A 22,265-nucleotide genomic window follows, 5' to 3' on the forward strand; every position below is an offset into this window, starting at 1 on the left:
CAGCCATTTAGGCCACCTCCTTGTCTTCACATAGCCCTGTGTGCAAGTATTCCCCATTATGGGAACAGCTCCTCTCACCCCTGGACTGTAGAGCCAAAGTGAGAGTTGGTTACCTGGGCTGGATTTAGGACCTATAGGAAGACTCATAGCTGAAGGCATGCACCTTCTCTGCTCTGATGGAGCCTTCAGGGTAGTGGACCATGTATAGCAGATGGTTCTGGGAAGTAAGCTGGGCCTGGATGAGGGAAGGCTGCCCAGTCTGGCTGGTAGATCCCAGCTGGCCCCAGAATGATTGTGTTCCTACTCAACTCCCTCCACTGGCTAAACTGACCAGGAAAACTGATTTTCTGTACCAACCCCCTACTCCCATGCTGTGCAACTCATTCCCGCACCAGCCTTTAAAAGGAGCCAATGAATATTTTATTTAATGCCTGCTGTGTGCTATGCATGGCACCAGCCAGTTTTCCATGTGCATTTCACCATATTCTTAAAACCTCCTCTAATTTGGCATATCACCCCCATTTTGCAGATGATGAAACAGAGTCTCCGAGAGGTGGAGTGACTTGCCCCTGATCACACAAATTGTAAGTGGATGAACCAAAATTTATACCCGGGTCTTACTTTGGGTTTAGAACTTTGTCTAATATATCTACTGGATAAATCCTGGAATTTTTGCCTGTTCTATCTCATGCTTTGTTTCATGTCTGCCACTGAGATCATGCTCTGGCTTTTTGAAAATACTTCCCATCTGTTGCCCCATTTCATCCTTACAGCATTCCTGGGAGGTAAATAGAAGGAGAATGTAATAATAGATGCTATGCTGTTAATAGATGCTGTTTGTTGAGTACTTACTGGCACCAGGTACTACTAAGCACTTTATATGTAGAACCTTATTAAGTCCTTGTAAATGACCCTGAAAGGTTAGGTGCTAGTGTCATCCCCACTTTAGAGATGAGGATACTGAGGCTGAAGAGATTAAATGGTTTCTCCAGGATCACACACTTAGTAAATGGTGCAATAGAATTTGAACCACATTTTGCATCTGTAGGATCTTAATTCTCCAAATGTGCCAAATAATAGTAGTAGTGATAGTAGTAGTAGTAATAGTGGTTACTAGTAAGAGGAGCTAATAGCTGGGTATGGTGGCACATGGCACACGCCTGTAATCCCAGCAGCTTGGGAGGTTGAGGCAGGAGGATCACAAGTCCAAAGCCAGCCTCAGCAATTTAGTGAGGCCCTAAGCAACTTAGGGAGACCCTGTCTCACATTGAAAAAAAAAAAAAAGGCTGGGGATGTGACTTAGTAGTTAAGCAGTCCTGGGTTCAATCCCTGGTACCAGGAGAAAAAAAAAAAAAAAAACAGAGGAACTACTAATATTCACATAGTGTTTTAGGATATTTGGTGTGTGTTTTAAGATTTTTGTTTTGGTGATGCTGCAGTGAACATGGTTAAGAACCCAGGGCTGTAAGCATGCTAAGCAAGCATCCTCCTAACACTGAGCTACATCCCTGGCCAAGTGTTTTAAGATTTATAGGCTTTGTAGCCAGGCATGATGGCTCATGCTTGTAATACCAGCTATTCAGGAGGCTGAGGCAGGAGGATTGCAAGTTCAAGGACAGCCAGGGCAACTTAGGGAGGCCCTGTCTCAAAATGAATAATAAAGGTTGAGGATGTAGCTCAGTGGCCAAACACTCTTGGATTCAATTCCCAATACTACCACCAAAAAAAAAGACTTATAGGTGTCTTCACATATGTTACATAATATATGATTTTGCCCAAATTCTGAATTAGTTTTGCTGTGTATCATTATCGTCTCATTTTGCAGATGAGGTCCTGATAAATCAAGAGGTCAAGTCAGTGACAGAACCAGGACCAGAACCTCTGCTTCCTGATTCCCAATTTGTTCTTTAGGGGACCCCCCTTCACTCTGCTCATATTCATCCCTCTCTCCTCCAGATCTTGTCTCCTTGGACTCCAAGGTCCTCCTGCTGCAGCCCACTTCTGAGCCATGTCTTCCTCCGATGAAGAAACGCTCAGTGAGCGGTCCTGTCGCAGCGAACGGTCCTGTCGGAGTGAAAGGTCTTACCGGAGTGAGCGGTCAGGGAGCCTCTCTCCCTGTCCCCCAGGGGATACTTTGCCCTGGAACCTGCCACTGCATGAGCAGAAAAAGCGGAAAAGCCAGGATTCGGTTCTGGACCCTGCAGAGCGTGCTGTGGTCAGAGTTGCTGGTAAGAGAGGTCCCTCAGCAAACAGGATGCTGTGGGTATGAGGGAAGAATGTGCCAGTTTGCCCTGGCTGGGTGGGGAATGGAGGGGAGTCTAATTTGTTATTATTACTGTTGATGAAATAACATTAAAGAAAAACTTGAAAGAGGAAACTGCTTGCCCCTAGGCTAACATAGGATCTGTTCTCATTTCTGAATCTTCTTCCTTATCTTGCCCCATTCGATCATATTTTCTATTTAGATGCCATTCTGAATCTGACTTTTCAGTTACTCTTAGATAAAAAAAAAATTCCATGTTACCTCTCAGACTTTATAATTATTTTTAAAGGCTGTGTAATATTTCATGGTTTTATAAATCCTACTCCTTTCTGTCTTTTCTGTCCTAGTAGACAATGCTGCAGTGAACATGGTTAAGAATAATAACTTTTGACTTCTGTTGTATTATTTCCTTACAATGAAATCCTCAGAGAGGTCGGTTTCACTCATATCACCTTTCAAAACTGTGTGCATCTTCTCACACCATAACTTGGTGTGAGGGCTGGGCCTGCCTGGTACTATGTGGGAAGGTGCCCAGTTCTCCTTTGCCAACAAGCAGCAGTGGTATGAGTGTAGGCTCTGGAATCAAAGAGGCAAGGCACTGGACTGTGACCCTGCTGCTGCCCAGCTGTGTGATTCTGGCAACTCCCTTATCCTCTCTGAACCTCAGTTTCCTTAAGAATGCCCCTGTAAAGGGATGCCTTGAGGGTTACAAAGATAATGTGTGTAAAGCCATTAGCAGGGTTTTTCACTCAATAAAAGAGCTGCTTCCACTGAAGGCATCCAGAGCTGCTTCCCTGGAGTGTGCTCACCATCTAAGCAGGCATTGGTGTCACAGCACAGATGAGCAGCGCCTGCAGCTAATTCAGTGACATCACCTGCTTTCCATCCATTGCCAAAGCCTGTCCTGCTGCCTCATTTGTGTCTCTCGAATTATGTGCCCCTTTATCATCTCTCACCTGGACCTTCTAACCAACCACCTAATAGTTCTTATTCTCTCTCTCAGTCTTGTCCCTGCTTCCTCCGCATGATTAACAGTGTTTTATTCTAAAATGCACACCTGATCCTATTACTCAGCTGCTTTCAAACCACCTTTAGCTCCACATTGCCTGTGAAATAAAGGCTTCAGCACAAAGGTACATCAAAACCAGGCCCTGTTCTATCTCTTCAGCTTCACCTGCTGCCACCTCTACCCCAAGCACCCTGCATGTTGTACTGTAACTTGCCCTCCAGAGGGATGCTGCTTGCAGGATCAAACCTTCATGCTTTAATTTTCTTCTCTGTAAGACACTGATAACCCCTCCTCCTCTTTTAAGTGCCGCCCCCTCTGTCCCTAATGCCCCTAGTGGTATCCAAAGCTCCCTCCTCCGCTCGCATATTCATGCTTTTCTTTCTTCATGTTCCCTTCAATAGTGTAGCAGTTACCCCACAGGGAGCCCACCACTCCCTCAGGACTGTGAGCGATTCCGAGCTGTGGCTTGTTTATGTGTTGACCCCAGTGACTTGCACAGGGCCTTGTACACGTTAGAGATCAACCAGTATTGAATGACTGAAGGAAAATAAGGAGTATTTAGAAGATAATAGGTGTCAGATTGTGAGCCAGGAACAAGCAGTGGGTTGTAATGGGAGGTTAGACCCAGAGAGGGGTATGTGGGCTCAAGTCATCACAAGAAGCTTTTAGCAGGAGTGAGATCCTGTGGAGGAGACAGCAGTGGGGCCAGGAAGGCAGACTGCAGTTTTAACTCCTTTTGGTGAGCAATAGAGAGCCCTTGGAGGAAGTTCTTCTCAAGCCCTTTGTGCCTTAGGCACCAGCCAGTAATAAAGTTCTAGAGCTGTCCCCAGGATGCAGGAAGGGACAGCCTTGAAGGGCCATGACTCAGGGGCCTCTGACTCACGAACCTCTCATTCTCCTGAAGACAGAGTGGATGCTTATGGTCTCTTCCTTATGCTCTCTTTCCCATCCTCCTTCACACTTCTAGGTTGCTGTGTGGTGATTTCCTCTTTCAATCTTCTCTAGGGAGGCCCTGCTGTTTAAGAATCTGAGTCTAGACTGTTTAAGAATCTGAGTGGGATAGACTCAAGGGGGCTTAATGCCCAGGCAAAGCCCCTGGGGACCCTGCTGGGTCAACTGAATGGAGGGATGGGAGTGTGCAGGTTCTGTTCCTGGCACAGAGGCTGATCTTTGCATCCTGACACCACCGAATGACTGTCTTGAGGAGGGGGCTGGGCCAGTGAGGCTGAAAATGGGAGATTGCCATGGTTAAAAATAACTTGTGTGCTGCAGTTGGGCGTGTTTCTTTTGCAGGAGAGGCAGCAGTTAAGGCGGGACTGCTACTTTAGGGTCTGGCTGAAATCTCCATGTGATTTTAGAATGTTGAGGGGGCTGCACTGGGGTAATGAGGAAGGCAGCCTTGGCTCTGCGGGGACTCCCTTCGTGTGAGGTGCAGGAGGGTCATGCCTGAGAGACCCTGGATGCTCTGAAGCTCTGTAGTGGAGATTTCCTTCTGGGAGGAAGTGAAGTCAGGCTTCACTGGAAGCCAGCTGTGGCCTGAACAGCTTTCCCCTCCCCCTGAATCCGGATTATGAAACTGGGTGGGGGTGTGTGGATCAGTCTCACCGAGGACTGACTCCCCTTTCCCTGGGCCCATTTTGTCCTAAGCTGGTTTCAGAGCTTTATCCTTGCTTGAGGAACATGTGGGGGCACCCTGCTGGTCACATGTATCAGAGTCCAGAGGCCACTCAGGACGGAGAAACCTGCTGGTCTCAGTCTCAAAGTCAAGACAGATTCTAGGGGCTTCACACCTGCTGCAGCCCCATTCATCCTTCTGTCTTCTGTCCTCATTCTTTCTGTCCATTTTTTTCCTCCTTTACCAGCCCTGTTCTCAACGCCCTAAGCCCAGCCACACTGAAATGTGACAAGAGTCATTCATGAGAGCACTTTTCTTTCTATTCATCAGCTTTATAGTTTACACAGAGATTTCATAATAGCAGTGTGTGCTGGGCAGGACACATGGCCTTCAGGGACTTTTCTATAGTCACACAGGACTGGCAGACACAGATCTCCTATCTCCATGCACATTGCTATTTCCATTGTTTAGGCAACCAGCCCAATCTGACTCTTTTGCAGGTGACAATCTCAATAGCTAACTTGGTCTCCAGAATCACCTGAGAGAACTTTTGGTCACTTCTGGGAAAGGCCTCAAGATCCCTACCTAAGGGTGGGGTTGTGGCTCAGTGGTAGAGCACTTGCCTATCACATGTGAGGCACTGAGTTTGAACCTCGGCACCACATAAAAAATAAATAAATAAAATAAAGGTATTGTGTCCATCTACAACTAAAAACAATTAAAAAGAAATAAATCGATGGAGGGAACTTTGCCTCATCCCCCCTGGCTCTGTCTAGTGAACAGCAGACATAATACCCTTACTCACTGGAGGAGAGGGGGCATCAAGAAAGAGGGAGCTGGGAGGTTATTTTAGCAAGGAGCACAACCCCAAAGGGTAGAAAGGGGAAGTGGAAAAAAAGGTTGTATTCCTTGAGGCCTGTGGGGAGTGGATGATACACAGGGTACGAGAGAGGTAGTGCACAGTTTTGCATCTTCACAACTCTAGGGGGCACTGTTCACATTTGTTGCATTGTAGATTTGTATTTATATGACTAGTTTCTTGCAGATGGCAGTAAAGTGTCTCTCCTGGGCTAGGGTAGGGTTGGGTGCAGGAGGACTTCATCATTTACCCATTAGATGTTAGCCCACATCTAACATCACATATTCAGGACCCTTCCTGTTTTTGTCATTGATATTCAAAGACAGCTGAAGATGTGATTCTTTCTTCATGGAACTCAGCCTGGTTGAGAGGACAGGAAGGAAAAAATTTATTACATCCCTGTGTGTATTGTATACATGGGGCTGCAAGCATCCTTGGGATTCATTTCTGGAAACCCCTCAGCAGGTGCTGCTGAATTAATCATTCCCATGGTCTGCTCCATTGTGGCCTCCCCCAGGAAGCCTTCCCTGATCTCTTCGGTCAGACAGCAGTGGTTTATCTTTCCATCCCTTGTTTGGCCTTATGTTATTTGTTGTTTCTAGGTTTGTTTTCCCATCTGATCTGGAGCTCACTGTAGTCAGGAATCCCATCTTGCCTTTCTGCCTGTGGCAGGCAGCCCTAGAGCTCAGTGCTGGTTAGAGAGGTGAGCCTGCTCCTCTTCTGTGTGTATTCATCTCTAGGATAGGAGCTCTGAGAAAACATCCCATGACTTCTCTCTGCTTCCTTATTTACTTTATTCATTCATTCATTCATTCATTCATTCATTCAATAAAACAAAATAGATTGAGATAGCCAGGTGCAGTGGAACATACCTGTAATCTCAAAGACTCGGGAGGCTGAGACAGGAGGATTGCAAGTTGGAGACTATCCTGGGCAACTTGCAATTCTAGCTAGACTCTCAGCAATTTAGAGAATGTAGAGAGACCTTGTCTCAAAATAAAAAAGTAAAATAAAATAAAAAGACTGGGGATATAGCTCAATGGTAAAGCGCCTCTGAGTTCAATCACCAGTACTAAAAAAAAAAAAAATAGAGCTCCAGCCATGTGCCAGGTACTGTGGAGATAACTGGCTGTAGAGTCAGAAAACTTAGGTAAATGATCCCACTACTCGAAGCCTTGGTTTCCTTATCTGTAGAAGGGAGTGATGATACATGCTTCCAGTGGTCACTGAATGAGGACCAGAACGTGCTGGACAAACACCTTCACAGACCTCTTACTGCACTTGGTGGGGTCATTCCTTGTAACTTCCCTGGCAACCAGATGGGGCAGTGGAGGCTTCAGGAGGCCAGCAGTTTCCCAGGCCAGCAGGGTCTTTGAGCCTCTTAGTTCAGTCCCTTCCTTTTGTTTGCTCTAGGGCTTTGTCAGAAAGCAAATGGAAGGTGGTTTATCTGGCCATGAGTGAAAAGAAAGGAATTCAGGAATGGAAGATGGGGCCCCCCCAAAAAACGATTCCACTGGGGCCCTTACTCCTGGGCAGGCAACTTTCCTTGCCCCAGGCTATTCCAAGATTTGAATCCAAATCAGCTCCTCCTCCTTCCCAGCTTCTCTCCTTCTTGGCAGTGTTCAGAGTCCCTGGCCCTGGAGCTCGGTTTCAGGAGCAGGAGAGATGAACAGGAGAGTCCCCTGAAATTGGGGCAGAGTGAATTGTAGCTACACACCACCAGCTCAGCTCTACTCTTTGAAAGTAAATCTGGGTCACATTAGCTGCAGGGATGGAAAATGACCACGTGGGCAGAATTCTGTGCAGGCGGTGGAACAGACAGCCAATCTGTCCTTTCTTTGAGGCTCAGGTCCCTGTGGGATCCCAGCTGGTAAGGGAGGTGGCTGCTGCATTGCAAGGTGCAGTGCTGTCTTTATGCTATCGGCCTCCCATCCTGCTTTTCTAATGACTTCTAGGTGATACAGAGAAAGATTTGGAATGGCACTCTGGCTGTGACTCTGTTCTGGAGGGTAGGAATATAAGGGAAGGACTGGTTACCTTGGGGACTGTGGAAGGTCATCATTTCTAAGTCCCATGAGTTCAGAGATTAGATGCCACCAGAGGAGCTGACATTGCAGCAGGATCTAGGCTGCATTTGTCCTGACTTCAGCAGCCCCCCTGTCCTCCGGGGAAAGGTCTCTGAACAAACCTGAGTGTGAACATTAATAATCATCACCAGCTGCAATACTGAGCCTGGTCAGCATCTCCTTTCCTGGTTGCTGTGGCTAGGACCTGCCATGATTTGGCCCTGTGACAATTGCCACCTGTCAGAAGCTGGCCAATTTCCTGGCTCTGCCTTGGCTCTTCTGTAGGGACAGAAGTGGGTGTGCCTGGCTGGAATCTCTGCCTGGACTGAGGATGCTGCTATGAGAAGGTCTGGAGCCCCTGTAATTTGAAGAGCTGTTATGGACTGATGTTTTGTGCTGTGCTGGGCCCCATCCCTACCCTAAAAGATACTAAGCTTTTGCCTTTTTATTTTTTTCTTTTCTTTCTTGGTACTGGGAATTGAACCTAGTGGCATTTTACCACTGAGCTATATCGCCAGGCATTTTTATATTTTAAGACAGGGTCTTACTAAATGACTTAGGACTTCAGTAAGTTGCTGAGGCTGGCCTCAAACTTTCAATCATCTTGCCTCAACCTTAGTCATGTGCCACTGTACCTGGCTAGGATTTTCCCTTGAGGTCAAGGGGAGAATTCTGCTTCTGTGGGCATGACCTTCCCACCTCTCCCTCATTTAGTTGTTCATTTCCACAACCGCTTACTCTTCCATTCATTCATAAAGGAAATGTCTTCTGGAGTCCGTTGGAGTCCCCATTTTATCACTCACTTGCCAGTTCCCTGGAAAGTTATTAATCTCATGAGCCTCACTTTCTCATTATTACAGTGGGGGAGCAAGAGGGCTACCTCAGAGTCTTGCAGAGTAGATTGGATGATATTGCCCAGCCCTGTGACTGCTACACAGTTAGTCCTTCATACATTTAGATATTCTCATTAATATAATTCATTCACTCATACACTGCTTCTTTGATCTACAAAGTGATTGATTTATCCTCTTTCTCATTCATTGATCATGCACTTGCTCATTTAACAAACATCCCTAGGGCTACCTTGTTCTAGGCTCAGACTGGGCTTCAGAGCCCAGCTCCTGTCTATGAAGGCAATTAGATGCAGCTTGAGCCAAAGAGACTTTTGATGAATTTTGAGAGGGAAGGTCCTCCTTCTGCTTCTGCCTCTCCCAGGCCTAGAGTAATGACAGCATTTGATCTGGGTTAGGAAAAAAAAAAAAAAAAGGATCTTGCTAGGACAACCTGAAGAGAGAAGGCACATCCCTGTTACTTGTTTCTATTCCTGCTCTACTTTCTTTGGCCTCAGTAAGAAGGAAGGAAGGAAGGAAAATGAAAAGAGAACAGCTGGTGGCAGTTAGGAATTAAAGGATCCAGAGGGTGGGCTGGGGAATGAACTCTGGACTTAATTCAGGAGCTCCTGAGAGCGGTGCCAGCTGGGCTCTCCTAGTAAATAATAGCTGGGAAGATTACTATGTAGAGTCATGATGTGCGCCAGGCATTTTACAGACATCATTTAATCTTCACAAAACCCTGGAAAGCTGTTGCTATTCTCAACAGATGAAAAAAAAGTTAAGGAACTTTTCTGAGGTCATCAGTAGGCAAATAGAGGAGCTGGATTCAGCATTACTCAGTGTGCACGGTGCCCCTTAGACCCCCTCCTGCACAAGACGCCCTTTGGAGTTTCTCAGGGCAGTGCTTGAGGTTGGCCTAACTCCAAAGCCCCAGCGCTTTGGGGACCATTTCAAACTTAAAGTAGAATAGTATTACGAGCACCCATCACCCAGCAATAAGAATCATCAATCACGGGCAATTTTATTTTATTCATGTACCCCACTCCTACCTCCCCTGTTATGTAAAAGAAAGTTTGGGTAACCACATACTTTTCCCTGCCTTACTTTTTTTTTTTTTTTTTTTTAGAGAGAGAGAGAAATTTTTTTAATATTTATTTTTTAGTATTTGGCGGACACAACATCTTTGTTTGTATGTGGTGCTGAGGATTGAACCCGGGCCGCACGCATGCCAGGCGAGTGCGCTACCGCTTGAGCCACATCCCCAGCCCCCCTGCCTTACTTTTTAAAATTTTTTTAGTTTTTAATGGACCTTTATTTTGTTCATTTATTTATATGTGGTGCTGAGACTCGAACCCCAGTGCCTCACACATCCTAGGCAAGGGCTCTACCACTGAGCCATAACCCCAGCCCTCCCTGCCTTACTTTTTACCTATTATATTGTATCACCTTTCCCCCAGTTGTAAATATGTCAGTGTATCTGCTTCAGAATCCATGTCTGAAGTGGAGCCAGTGCCATTTGACCCACTGCCCAGAGGTTTCATTAGGGATTCTGACTTCAGTGCGGGCCCTAGGAGCCACGAGTCCTTCCTGGTGTTGTTCTACCACCCTCTGGTCCTTCCAGCTGTTTATGCTATACTCCCAGAACACACAGAGTGAGGCTACAGATACTAGTTCTGTCAATGGAAGCTGATTTCTCAGGATGGTGTTGTCTTTGTTGCTTAAAATACCTCAAGCCCATGGACCTTGGGTTTGAATCAGGACCCTGCTAGCTGATTGAGGAAAGTATTTAAAAAATAAATTTTGAGGATTCAGTCTCAAGAGTTAAGTTGAGATGCAATAGGATGGCAGTTTTCATAGAGAGAAGAAATTCTGTTCTTGTGAGAGGAGCCTGTGCCCCAGGCCTGCCCGATACTGAAGTGTTGTTCCATGTGATTCTGATCTCACCTGAGAGCAATGGCCACCACACTGTAGAGCCTCTTGGGGCTTTGTGCTCAGTTCCAGGCTGCCTGTCACTGCCCCTTCAGAGGCAACTATCCTGAGATGGTGTTGGGAGGAGAGAGATTCCAGTGGAGGAAGCTTCATAGATTAAATTGCCACACTTCCCAATTTAGGGAACCTCCCAATTCCCCTAAGAGTATACCACATCCCTGTTTGGTAGGAACCTCAGGGGCCCTTCACAGGATGAAACACTCTCCTGCCCCAGAGCAGAAAGAGAGATTGGGGAGGTTGAGTAGGGCTCACATTATCATTGTCCTGATTCCTTGGAGAGGGAAACTACAAGTTTTATTCACATAAGGCTGGGAGATGCCAGAGGGGCCAGTACCTTTTCTAACTATTATTGTTAAATTCTGAATGTCACGCTTTGTGTTTAGCATGTTACATGTTGTATTGGATCCAATCAAAGATTTTAGCAGAGTGCTAGAGTAGAGGAGATGGACACCCTCAGAGTTCAGTAGCCTGTTCAAGGTCTCTCAGCTAGTAAGGGACTAAATTGGGAATGACTCTAGCTCCTCCTAGAGTGACCCACAGCCTCTTCCACTAAAAGGCACAGCAGTGTAATAATAGCTAACATCTACACAGTGTCTTTAACCCATTATCTCCACTGTGCCTTGAGAAGTCCAGGTGGGTGAGGCATTCCACACCCCTTTGGGACAGCTGTGTATTGGGGGTCACCCTTTGCTCATTTTCCCCAGTAAGGACTGGAGATTCTTTGGCATTGGTCCTGACAAATTGGGGGAAACGGCCTAGGGAGAGGCTGAGGTAGAAAGACTTAGCCAGTTGCTATGGTTACCCAGATGGCTGGGTAACCATTTTGTGGGTTGCTATGGTAACGGGCTGCCGTGGCAGGGATCTTGTCTTCCTGGGTGGCTGGCACCATCCAGGCTTCTTAAATAAGAGATGTTGTACTTTCTGAACAGAAGAGGGCAGCATGAGAGCAGACAAAGGCTTCCTACCCCATAGTGGATTTGAGAATTTAAGGCAAAGCTAAGAGTTTCCAGGAGCTGGGCAGAAAGGGAATTTGGACTGGGACTGATCAAAGGCTGTGCCCAAGAGGCTGGTGGAACCAGGCCTGGATGCAGGATGTCTGAGACTAGAACTAGGCAATCCTTTTCAAAGAGCAGTCCAAAGGATAAAGCTGGGCCAGTCCTCACAGTGGGAAATATAAAAGGCACTGGAGAAGGCCTACCCTTCAAGAAAGGATGGAGAGAACACACACACACACCCTACTAGCAAATGTATTTATAAAGCATCAATTAACACATGTAAAATAGTGTAATATGAGCCAGTTTGAAAAAGTAGGGCTCCAGTAAGTCTCTGAGAGGCTGGGGAGGAGCATTAGTGGAAGAAATGATCTGTACTCTTCTTTTTTCTCTCAGCACATGAAATACCCTTGATCACTGAGAAGACATTAAAATTGATTCTCAGTCATCTTGAATCAGGTCCTGCCTCCAATCCCAACCTCCATATATGTTCAGTGAAGCATCCATTTCTCCAGCAAATATAGATTTTTAGTTTTTTAAAATTTATTTGCTTTTTTTTTCAGTGCTGAGGGAGCAACTTATTGATCATCTACTAGGTGATGATCATCTACTAGGTGAAGTACTGTGTTAGATCCTATGGGGGAGAAATCGATGTCTCTGTCCTCAAAGAACTGATGAACTGGGAGGTTAAGGAGGCTGCCATGTGGATACCCATAACATATTTGGCTAAAGCTTCAGAAAGAGGGGGAAAGAAAATGCTGTTGGGATTTTGAAAAAAACCTCTTCTCCTTGGGTTGATTAAAAATAACTTTCACTTTGTTTGAGATGAACTTTCAAAGTAGGACTGTAATACATTGGAGTTGGAGTGGTGGTAGGAAGAGTAGAAGGGTCTGAGTTTGATTACAAGGGAAGTTGCTTCCCATGGGGGTGTCATGGGGGAGGATGAGCCTGAAATCAAAAGTAAACATCAAAATGTGGAGGACTTTAAATGCTAGGCTTAGATAAGGGATGCTGTGAGAGAGAAACTTTTTTCTCTTTTGTGGCACTGGGGATTGAACCAGGGCCTTGTGCATGCTAGGCAAGTGCTCTACCACTGAGCTATACTTCCCATTCATACTTCCCAGTCTGTTTTATTTTGAGACAGGGCCTCACCAAGTTGCCCAGGCTGGCCTTGAGCTTGCCATCCTTCTGCCTTAGCCTCCAGAGTTGCTGGGATTACAGGCGAACACCACTGTGCCCAACCAATTTGTGTGTGTGTGTGTGTGTGTGTGTGTGTGTGTGTGTGTATGTATGTATGTAAACAACCCCCAGGTCCTCACATGCCTATGTTAGGGATTGAACTCAGGACTCCATATGCTACACTCTGCCACTGAGTTCCAGTTCCAGCCCATACCATCTTCTGAAATGCCCAAGCCTAATCAAAAGCCACAGACAGCTGAATATTTTTGGATCCTGTGGTTCATTCATTTATGTATTTAATAAAAATTTAAAGAATATTCAATGAGTGTCCCATATATGCCAAGTTGTTTGCTACATGCTAAGGATTTTAAGGTGAACAAGATAGACAAGAGTCCCAGGCCTCAGGGAGCTGGCACTTAATAAAGGATTAAAGACAATGAACCCATAATTTCAAATGTGCTAAATATTACAAAAGGGGAATGCAGAGGTGCAGGAGGAGCTGTTAACCTGGGGGATCCCGAAGGCTTCTCCACCAGATTTCTGGCAGAGGCATGAGTTAGAAGTCAGCCAGGCTACCAGGCATGATGAAGCACACCTACAATTTCAGCACCTTGGAAGGTTTTTGAAGCAAGAGGATCACAAGTAAGTTTGACACCAGCTTTAGTGAGAGACTGTTTCAAAATAAACAACAATAACAACAAAGGGCTGTGGATGTAGTTTAGAAATAGAGTCCCTGGTTTCAATCCCATGTACTGCAAACAAAACAAAACAAAACAAAAACAAAAAACGTCAACCAGGCCAAAAGAACACTGATGAAGGGGTACAGCCAGGGAGAGGAGCAGGTGGGAAGGCCCTGAGGTGAGAGAGCACAAATGAGGAGCTGAAAGAAGTTAAGTGGCAAGACTTAAGAAGTGCATTTGATAGGAAGGGGAGGACTTCAAGGAAAAAAGGACTTTATTTCCTTGTATTACCCTTCTCTCCCAGTAGATGCCCTCCTGAGTACATCCTGCTTCCTCTATTGCACCCTCCTCAGAAATTCAGCAGCCAGCTCACTCACCAGAAGCAAAGGAAAATCACAGGCCAAAAGGAGAAAGCCTCAGAGCTTTCCTGATTGTGTGGTCTGGCTATAAATTTAGACTCTTGCTTGAAAAAAACCAAAAACCTCCCTTTTGTAGGCTTCCTCTTCCCATCCCCCGCCCCAGCAGTCGCTTTGTTCCTCCAGCCTTGTAAAATTTTCTCTGTATAAAACAGGAACATCAGCCAAACATGTGGACTTCCCCCTTTCCATTCATTAGAAGAATGTGTTACTTCAAACTCTCTTGGGAGTATTTAAATGCAAATTTTGTCAAGAAAGCAACTTTTTTTTTTTTTGTATTGGGGATTGAACCTAGGGTGCTTTACTACTAAGCTAGATCTCCGTTCTTATATTTATTTATTTATTTGGGGGCAGGGTCTTGCTGTATGATGAGGCTGGCCTTGAATTTTCGATCCTCCTTCTTCAGCATCTCAAGTCACTGGGATTTCCACCATGCCTGGCTAAGAAAGCAACTTGAGTCTAACAGAAGTGCTTCAGCCACACAACCCAAACTAGAACTTTCTACTGTGTTATTTATTTATTTAGTGGTAGGGGATTGAACCCAGGGCCTCATGCATGCTAGGCAGACATTCTACCACTGAGCCCCCATCCCCAGTTCTTTATATTTTGAGATTTGGTCTCCCTAAATTGCTCAGGCTGGCCTCAAGTTTGTAGTCCTCCTGTTTCAGCCTCCCAAATTGCTGGGATTACAGGTGTGAATCACCACACCCAGTTTCTTAATTGGAATTTCATCCCCCTTGCCTCTACCCGCAACCCCTCAGGCCTTCAGCACAGCCTGATTCTTGGAGTAGACTCTTCATTCTTGACTCTGTTATTTCCTCATGTTTGGTAGGCATCAGTCACAGTTCTTGTAGCAGCCCCTGGAGGGGATGGAGAAGCTTTTCTATTTGCTGCAGTGAAAATGAGGATGCAGATGTCTGTAGGGGGTGATGGTGGAGGCGTGTATATGTATATTTGTGTCTGGGCCTTCTTAGTCCTACTGGTATAAAGTAATATAGGAAATGCAGTGACTCAGCACTGATACAGTCAAGATCCCCAGAGTTAGCATTTCTATATCCTCTATTTATGAAAAAGTGCTGTCCCATTAATTACCAACTCCTTCATTGTGAATTTTCCACTAAAAGTCTTTATTTATCTAAAAATAACATACCTCAAACTTATTCCCTTTCTTTTAGTAGACTGAGCTCATTAGCAGCTGACACAAAACTGTGAACTAGCTTGCCTTTTTTTTTTTAAGCACCCAAAATTAAATTGGAAGGAAATGAGCATTTGTCTAAGGTGAAGTCCTGTCCTCCTTCAGGCCACACCCAGAACTTGATGGAGAAAGATATGATTAATGACTTGTTCATCCAATATCTGATCATGATGTGATGTGGAAACCTATTTGTGAAAAGCATCATTTCTTTTTCTTTTTCTTAATGTGCTGAGCACTGATTGACCAAATATTTGGCATTCCTCCAAAGTTCAAAGATACTATCCCTGCCCTGGAGGTAAGAAGCTCCTCTTTCAAAATCTTGAGAATGGGAACTGAGATGGAAGTCCAAGTCCCAATTTTGGCTGCTCAGTGCTGCATGAATTTTCTCACTTGCTCATGTACCCTTGTGATGTTAACCAACTTTTTTATTTATTTTTTTTGTACTGGGGGTTGAACCCAGGGGAGCTTTACCACTGAGCTACATCCCCAGTCCTTTTTATTTTCGTTTTGAGACAGGGTCTTGCTAAATTGCAGAGGGGCTTGCAAAGTTGCGGAGAAATTGCAATCTTCCTGCCTCAGGAGATAGGTGTGTGCGCCCTACCTGGCCCAGCCTAGCTTCTTACTGCAACCACCTCTTCATCTCTGCAAAAAATCAAGTTAACACTGGAAACATTATCACTGAATGGGCCCGAGTTCCTCATTCATTGCTTGCTCTTGGCCCCAGCACACTCCAGGAATATTGGGATTGAATGATGCACAATTGAGTGGAGGAACGGATGATATTGGGACCTCCTTCCTCAAAATGGTCCAAAATAAATCCCTACCCATATTTATCAGTTTCCTTTCTTTACCCTTTTCCTTCCTCTGATGGGAGAATAATTGGTTTCCTTCTCTCTGCCCTGACCAGTTATGCCCCCAAATCCTTTCTTTGTCTCAGGTTCCCACATTTCTCCCTTTTGATCTAAGTCTCTGTTCGGAAGACTGTCACAGTTTAGTAATCCTGTTGGGTCTACCCTCCCACCCCCCGGATTTATGTCCTCCTGTCTCCTCTAATTCACCCCATGGTGCAGTCAGAATCCTGCCTCCATTCCTCCTTGAGTTGTCATTTCTCAGGCTCTGCCCCTTGGCCTGGCTTACTTCATGATGTGGGTCTGCCCCCCTCACTTCCAGTTCAGTTTCTTCTGCTTCTGGACAACCCTTTGTTCCTGGGATTCTTTGTGGGCGCAGTGTTCCCTTTGGCCTCACACTGCAGGCCTGTCTGGATCTTGCCCTTGTCCTGGTTCCGGCCTTGTCTGGCCCTGGGATCTGAGGCATCTTGGTCTTTTGCTCTCTGCTGTCCCTCTAGGGTTTGTCTAGATCCTCCAGGAGCCGCACAGGCCCAGTTCGACTTCTCCCCAGCCAGGGGGCTCCCTCCTTTGTCCCGGCTCCGGTGTAGGCCAGCGCTGACGGGGGCCGCCCGCCCACCCTGCCGAGTCGGCCCCGGGGTCTCCGGGCAGCCGCGGCCCTCCCAGCCTTTCATCCTGACGCGCGGGGCCTCCTTCCCAGCCTGACTCGCGCCGGGGCCGGCCTCCCGCTCACTTCGGCTCCAGTTCCCGGTCCCGGCCGGGCGGTGGTCGGCAGCCACCGGGGGGACCCGAGTGGGCAGCCCGGGCCCAGCCGGCCATAGCCCGGGGCCGGAGGACGCCCCGGGCCGCGGAGGCGGCGGGGAGAGGGGCGGGGAACCGGTCCGGCCTGGCGCTCCTGACAGGAGGAGCCGCCGTCGCCGCCGCCGCGCCGGGGCGGGCTGAGGGAGGAGCGGAGCCGAGGGGTGGGGAGGCGGAAACGCAAGCCGGGACCGGCGGAGCGCGAACGGGCCGGGTGCTAGCAGGCTGAGGAGCAGAGCGCGACTGCCGGGCCGGGTGAGGCGGACGGAGAGCCGAGAGCCGAGAGCCAGGGCGCCGCCGCTGCCCGCGAGCCGCACAAAGGCCGAGGCTGGGGCCGCCGCCGCTGCCGCCGCCTCAGCGCGTGGGCCTGGAACCGGCGCCCCCCGGGGCCGGGGGAGAGCGCGGCGCGGGCGGCCATGGCCGGCTACGTGCCGGGTCAGCAGCCGGCCAACCGCAGCCAGGAGAAGGAGTTCGTGCAGGCGTACGAGGATGTGCTGGAGCGCTACAAAGGTAGGGCCGGGGGCTGGCCTGAGTCCGAGGCCGGGGGCCGGCGCGGCGTGGCCTTCGGAGCCCGTGCGCTGGGCGGGCTGCAGGTGGGGCGGCCGGGCGGGGTCGCGGCCACCGCGCCGGGCTTGGCCCTCAGCGGCAGTGTCTCGGGGCCAGTTAATTTACTAAGTCGAGATAAGCTTTGGGAACCCTCTCCCAGGGCAGCCGGGGCTTTCATATCGCCAGTTACAGTATTTGCCCCATTATCTGGCCCCAGCTGGAAGGAGACGGACGAGACAAGGAGCTGGCTCAGGAGACCGACTGCTGTGGGCAGCCGCTGGGGAGGAGGAGGAGTCGGGCGCGGGAGAAAACCACCCGTTCTGCTCTCGGTGCGATCATCCCCTCGCACAGGCTCGGACCTCTGCCCGCCCGCCCGGGTCCCTCGCCCGGGTCCCTCGCCCGCTTTTGTCTGCGAGTCCCCGAGGAGACGTGCGGAGCACCCCGGGGTCCGGGGGTCGGTGGGCAGCCGTGCCAGTGAGTGTGCAGTTTTTGGTGAAGAGGCCACTTCCACCCCCGCGTCGGAGTCTGGGCCTGATCCAGGCGAGGGTCTATTTCTTCTTTTCCTCAAAAATAAAGATTGGTCTCGGAGCTCGGATTTCATCCCCCTGAGGCTGTCTTGCGAAGCAGTTCTGCAAGTTAATGCCTAACCTGAACCACGGGTGTATGCGCAGAAAGTTTTGACAGGCCAGAGGGGCTGTGGACTGCATTTCCCCAACTGCTGTAGGTGCCCTAAGTGGAAGCCAGGGATGCGTGGCCTCGGGAGGCCCCTGCTTTGATCTCTAACATCCAGTTCTGGGATTTTGCTTTGGGAGGCAGAGCTTTCCACAGAGGTGGAGGTTTTCCCAGAAACTATATAGACAGCACTTTCCTCCTATTTTATTTAGCTGGAACCCTTGTGATTAGCCTTTCCTTTCTTTTCATCTGAAGGAGAGGAAACTTCAGCCCGTATGACTGAGTCCAGCATACTTGTTTACAACACCTACCCACTGAAGGGAAACTAATGAAGAAGCTGTAAAACCTCTCTCTCTCTTTTCCTTTTCTTTCTCTGTTTTTCTTCTCCTCCTCCTCCTCCTCCTTCCTCTTTTTCTTCCTCTTCTGGCATTAGAGCTCTGCTTGGGAATGCAGCAGGGGGGAAAAAAAACAATTAGATGAAATGCTAAAATGGCCTTGGTAGGGCTTCTACTTGTTCCCTTCTGCATCAGCTCCTGTAAACTGTCCAGCTTCTCCTGCCTGCAGCAAGTTTTCTGTCAACCCCCTGTGGTCTTTCTTTTAAGAAATGTGGATCATTTCAGTGCACAAAGAGGTTAGATTGTGCTGCAGAACTTCATTGAAAAAATGTGGCTCAGTGAATGGTTTCATTAAGTTTCCTTTGCAGGCTTTTGAGCAACACTGCACTCTTCAGAGGGAGGATACACTGGGACTGTCTCAGGCCGTCCTAGCTTTAAACCAGCAGAATTAAACCAAAACTAGGTGAAGTAACCTCAGTATCTCACTGGATTGGATTGCGAATGGCTGGGAACTGAAAGGAAGTTGGACCCCTGGCCAATGAAGCAGGGGAAGAAGGGGGAAATAGGGCTTGTTCCAGGAGAGGTATCTGGGCAGTCCTTTTAGCTGTCTCACTCAGTTTGGCTTTCCTTTGAAGGACTTTGATCAGGTGTATAGGAATTTGATTCTTTCCAGACACAGACCTCTTTCTTGAGAGGAGGAATAAGTAAAAAATGGTTGACTAAAGTAACTTGAGGAGCTGTGTGAGGGGGTTAGTGCAGTCTGCTTTATGGTAGGTGCAGAACAATCTTTTCTCCTACTGTATCATTCTCCCTGGGAAGTCAGAGTGGCTTAGCATCCAGGCCTTTGTTACTTTGCTGTATGGAATTCCTGTATTTTACAGATTTAGAAATCCTCTTACTCCCTTAATAGGAGGACTGTTTGCCAAAGCAGAGGAGTGTGTTAGAATGATAGAGTGGCCAGGGGAGATAGTTTGTAAGGATAATGCCAAGAATTAGTTTTGAAGAGAGATGGGGAAATATACTGATTATGATGGGGTTCTAGACTCTCCAAATTATTTGGCTTTCACTCTCTCTTTCTTTCTCTCTCTCTGCTCGTACTAATTTGTAGTCACCTCATTCTACAGATTAAAGTAGGATTTTCACATACAGAAGCAGTGCTGAAAGTTTCAGTTGCAGAAACCCCCCTGGAAGGGGCAAAGATAAGAAGGGAAATAATGTATTTGTGGTGTTCTGAAGTAAGCAGAGCTGTGTGTATTGCAGCTGTATTAGGAATAGTTGTCAGGCATGGATTTTGCAGAACTATGCTTGCCAACTGTTTCCTTGGGTATCGGTAGTGAGCATGGTCTTGGTAGGATTAGATGATTCAGCATGGACATAAATGTTCTCCTTCATTTCCTAAATATCCCAAAATCTCTTTAAAATAACTGGTCAGTATATGGGGGGCTTTAGGTAACAATTCTGCATCCTAATGTTTCAGAATGGGCAGCAATCAAGAGAAATAGGGAACATCCCGCAATAAACAGATATTACATCTCTATTGGCGGTAATACAGTGTTAGACACTGGAGATGGCAGAATTATGAATGAGATCTGGTTCCTGTTCTTGGTTATTCACATCTAGCAGGGGAACACATATGCAAACAAGTAATTATAATACTGTGATAAGTGCTAGAACAGAAGTTTGTATAAAGCACCATGGAAACAAGAGGAGGGAAGAGTGACTATCCTCTGTGGGGTTCATTGAGAAGTTTTTTTTTTTTTTTAATGGTCCTGGGGATTGAACCTAGGGCTCCCTGCTCTAGGCCAGCCCTCTAATGATGAGTTACACCCCCCACCCCCATTGGGAGGTTTGACAAAGGAGGTGACAATTGAGAAAGCTTTTAGGGATGAATAGAATTTAGCCAGATGAAAGAGGGAAGGGTACTGAGAGAACAGAGGGCATAAATAGCACGTGCAAAGGCATGAGTGAGTGGAGAGTTTAAAGGATGTAAGTAGTTGGATGGGACTAAAGCTAGAGTTTTGGTGGGAACATATGATACTGTAAAGAACCCAGGATCCAGCTTGTAAGGATTCTTTTATGGCTTTACTCCATGGGCAGTGGGGGAGTCGTTGAAGGTTGAGAAAAAGCAGCTAGTATGCCAGTTTTATTAATTCATAATAAGGGAATACCTGTCCAGTGATTGGGGTACTTATGTTGCTGACTGGGGTACCCTCTTCCTGTTCCAAAGTGCTCATGAGGCTTAGTTTCCAAATGGTTGCTTGGTAAATATGGGAATAAAAGAGAGGTGAGGGGTTGGGGTTGTAGCTCAGTGGCAGAGTGCTTGCCTAGCTTTTGTGAGGCACTGGTTTCGACCCTCAGCACTACATTAAAAAAAAAAAAAAAAGAATAAGTAAAATAAAGATATTGTGTCCATCTACAACTAAAAAAATATTTTTAAAAAGAGAGGTGAATTATTTTAAGAAACTTCATCCAGATGATGATATGGCTAGCCACAAAGTTTTCCTTTCTGTGGATTGAGGTTCTTACGAATACCAGAGGAGACAAGGAAGAAAGGGAGCAGTGCAAGGATCAAATTTCTCTCCTAGGAGGGAGACACTCTACTGAAGAAGCAAGCCACATAGGGCATAGTTTTAGGTTTTAAAGAAGAGTTTTAAAAGCAAACACAATCTGGGTTCATGGTGGTGGGTTAAGCAAAAGGGGAAATACATACGTTGGTTCAGACAGACTTAGATTTTCTGTTTGCACAAAGCCTAAAAGACTAGAATCTTCATGTGCCATGCTGGGCTGGGAATAAAAGAGAACATTCACATTTCAACAGTGGTAACATCGACTCTCTGGTACTTACAAACTTCAGAGTTCTTGCTAGGTGCCATGGGTTAAATGAAGCTATTTAGGACTGATCTTTGTTATCATATCATATCATCATATCATATCACAGAAAATAGCTTAAAAACTTACTGCACAGAGTTAGGAGTGAAGGACCTACATATTAATAATGCAGAAGGCAGTTTGATATACTAAGAAGACTTTACATTTTTTCAGTCTTGGGCTCCAATCCTAGTTCTGCCATTTCTGTGTGATGTTAGAATGGTTGCTTAACTTCTCTGATCTTTGGGTTTTTCACCTATTGAAAAATGATTAATACTGACTTCTTGGCATTTATGAGACTATAAATGAGCTATTTGCATGCATTAATGTTTTAAAAACTTTAACGTATATAGTACTTTAGTTTACAAAGTATTTCATATTCATTATCTTATTTGAGCTTTATAATATCCTATGTGAATAGTTTTATAAAGATGGATAAATTTAGGAATAGATATAAAATTATTGTTCACAAATATGTCCCCAGACTTCCACATTGTATCACAGAGGGAAGTTTTTTTTCAATATATATTTATTTTTTAATTGTAGTACCTTTATTTTATTTATTTTTATGTGGTGCTGAGGATCAAACTCAGGGCCTGGCACGTGCTAGGTAAGCACTCTACCGCTGAGCCATAACCCCAGCCCCCTCATAGAGGGAAGTTTTAAAAATTAGAGCACTGACTTGGGTTAAGTGAAATAATTGTGAAAAATGTTAGAAAATGTAATTTTTAAAAATTATTATTATTATTATTTTTAGCCTCTGGCTGAGGTAAAGTATAGTCAGTCACACATGGGAAATGGCCTATATTTCCAGATAACTGAACTGCAGAGAATTTTTTTCCCCATTATTGTGGGGGAAGTCTTGTATATAAGTTTCTGAAAAAAAGAAAAAAAAATTTTTTTTTTTTTCCAGTACTGAGGATTGAACTCTGGGCCTCCTGCATGTTAGGCATGTGTTTTACTACTAAACTACATCCCCAGCCCTTCTCTGATATTTTTATACAATAGTAATGTAGTGCAAAGTGATAAGATTTTGCTAACATAGTGGTTAGAAAATATAGGCTGAGGATTTGGAATTGTTAACTTAAGTGGTGCTCTGAAGAAG

General features: G+C 46.3%; 1 protein-coding gene across 16 annotated transcripts in view; it reads left to right on the plus strand.

Moving 5' to 3' along the window:
• The first annotated feature begins 1,993 nt into the window (after nt 1–1,993).
• Macf1 (microtubule actin crosslinking factor 1) overlaps nt 1,994–22,265 on the plus strand; it is a 337,023-nt gene continuing 316,751 nt past the window's right edge. For all 16 annotated transcript variants that reach the window (XM_071617700.1, XM_071617705.1, XM_071617701.1 and 13 more), the window contains exon 1: nt 1,994–2,228. In XM_071617700.1, the coding sequence (XP_071473801.1) occupies nt 2,009–2,228 (220 nt within the window). In that variant the 5' untranslated portion in view covers nt 1,994–2,008. The remainder of the gene's footprint in view (nt 2,229–22,265) is intronic.

Source organism: Marmota flaviventris, chromosome 10 (assembly GCF_047511675.1).
Source record: "Marmota flaviventris isolate mMarFla1 chromosome 10, mMarFla1.hap1, whole genome shotgun sequence".
Classification (NCBI taxonomy): Eukaryota; Metazoa; Chordata; class Mammalia; order Rodentia; family Sciuridae; genus Marmota; species Marmota flaviventris.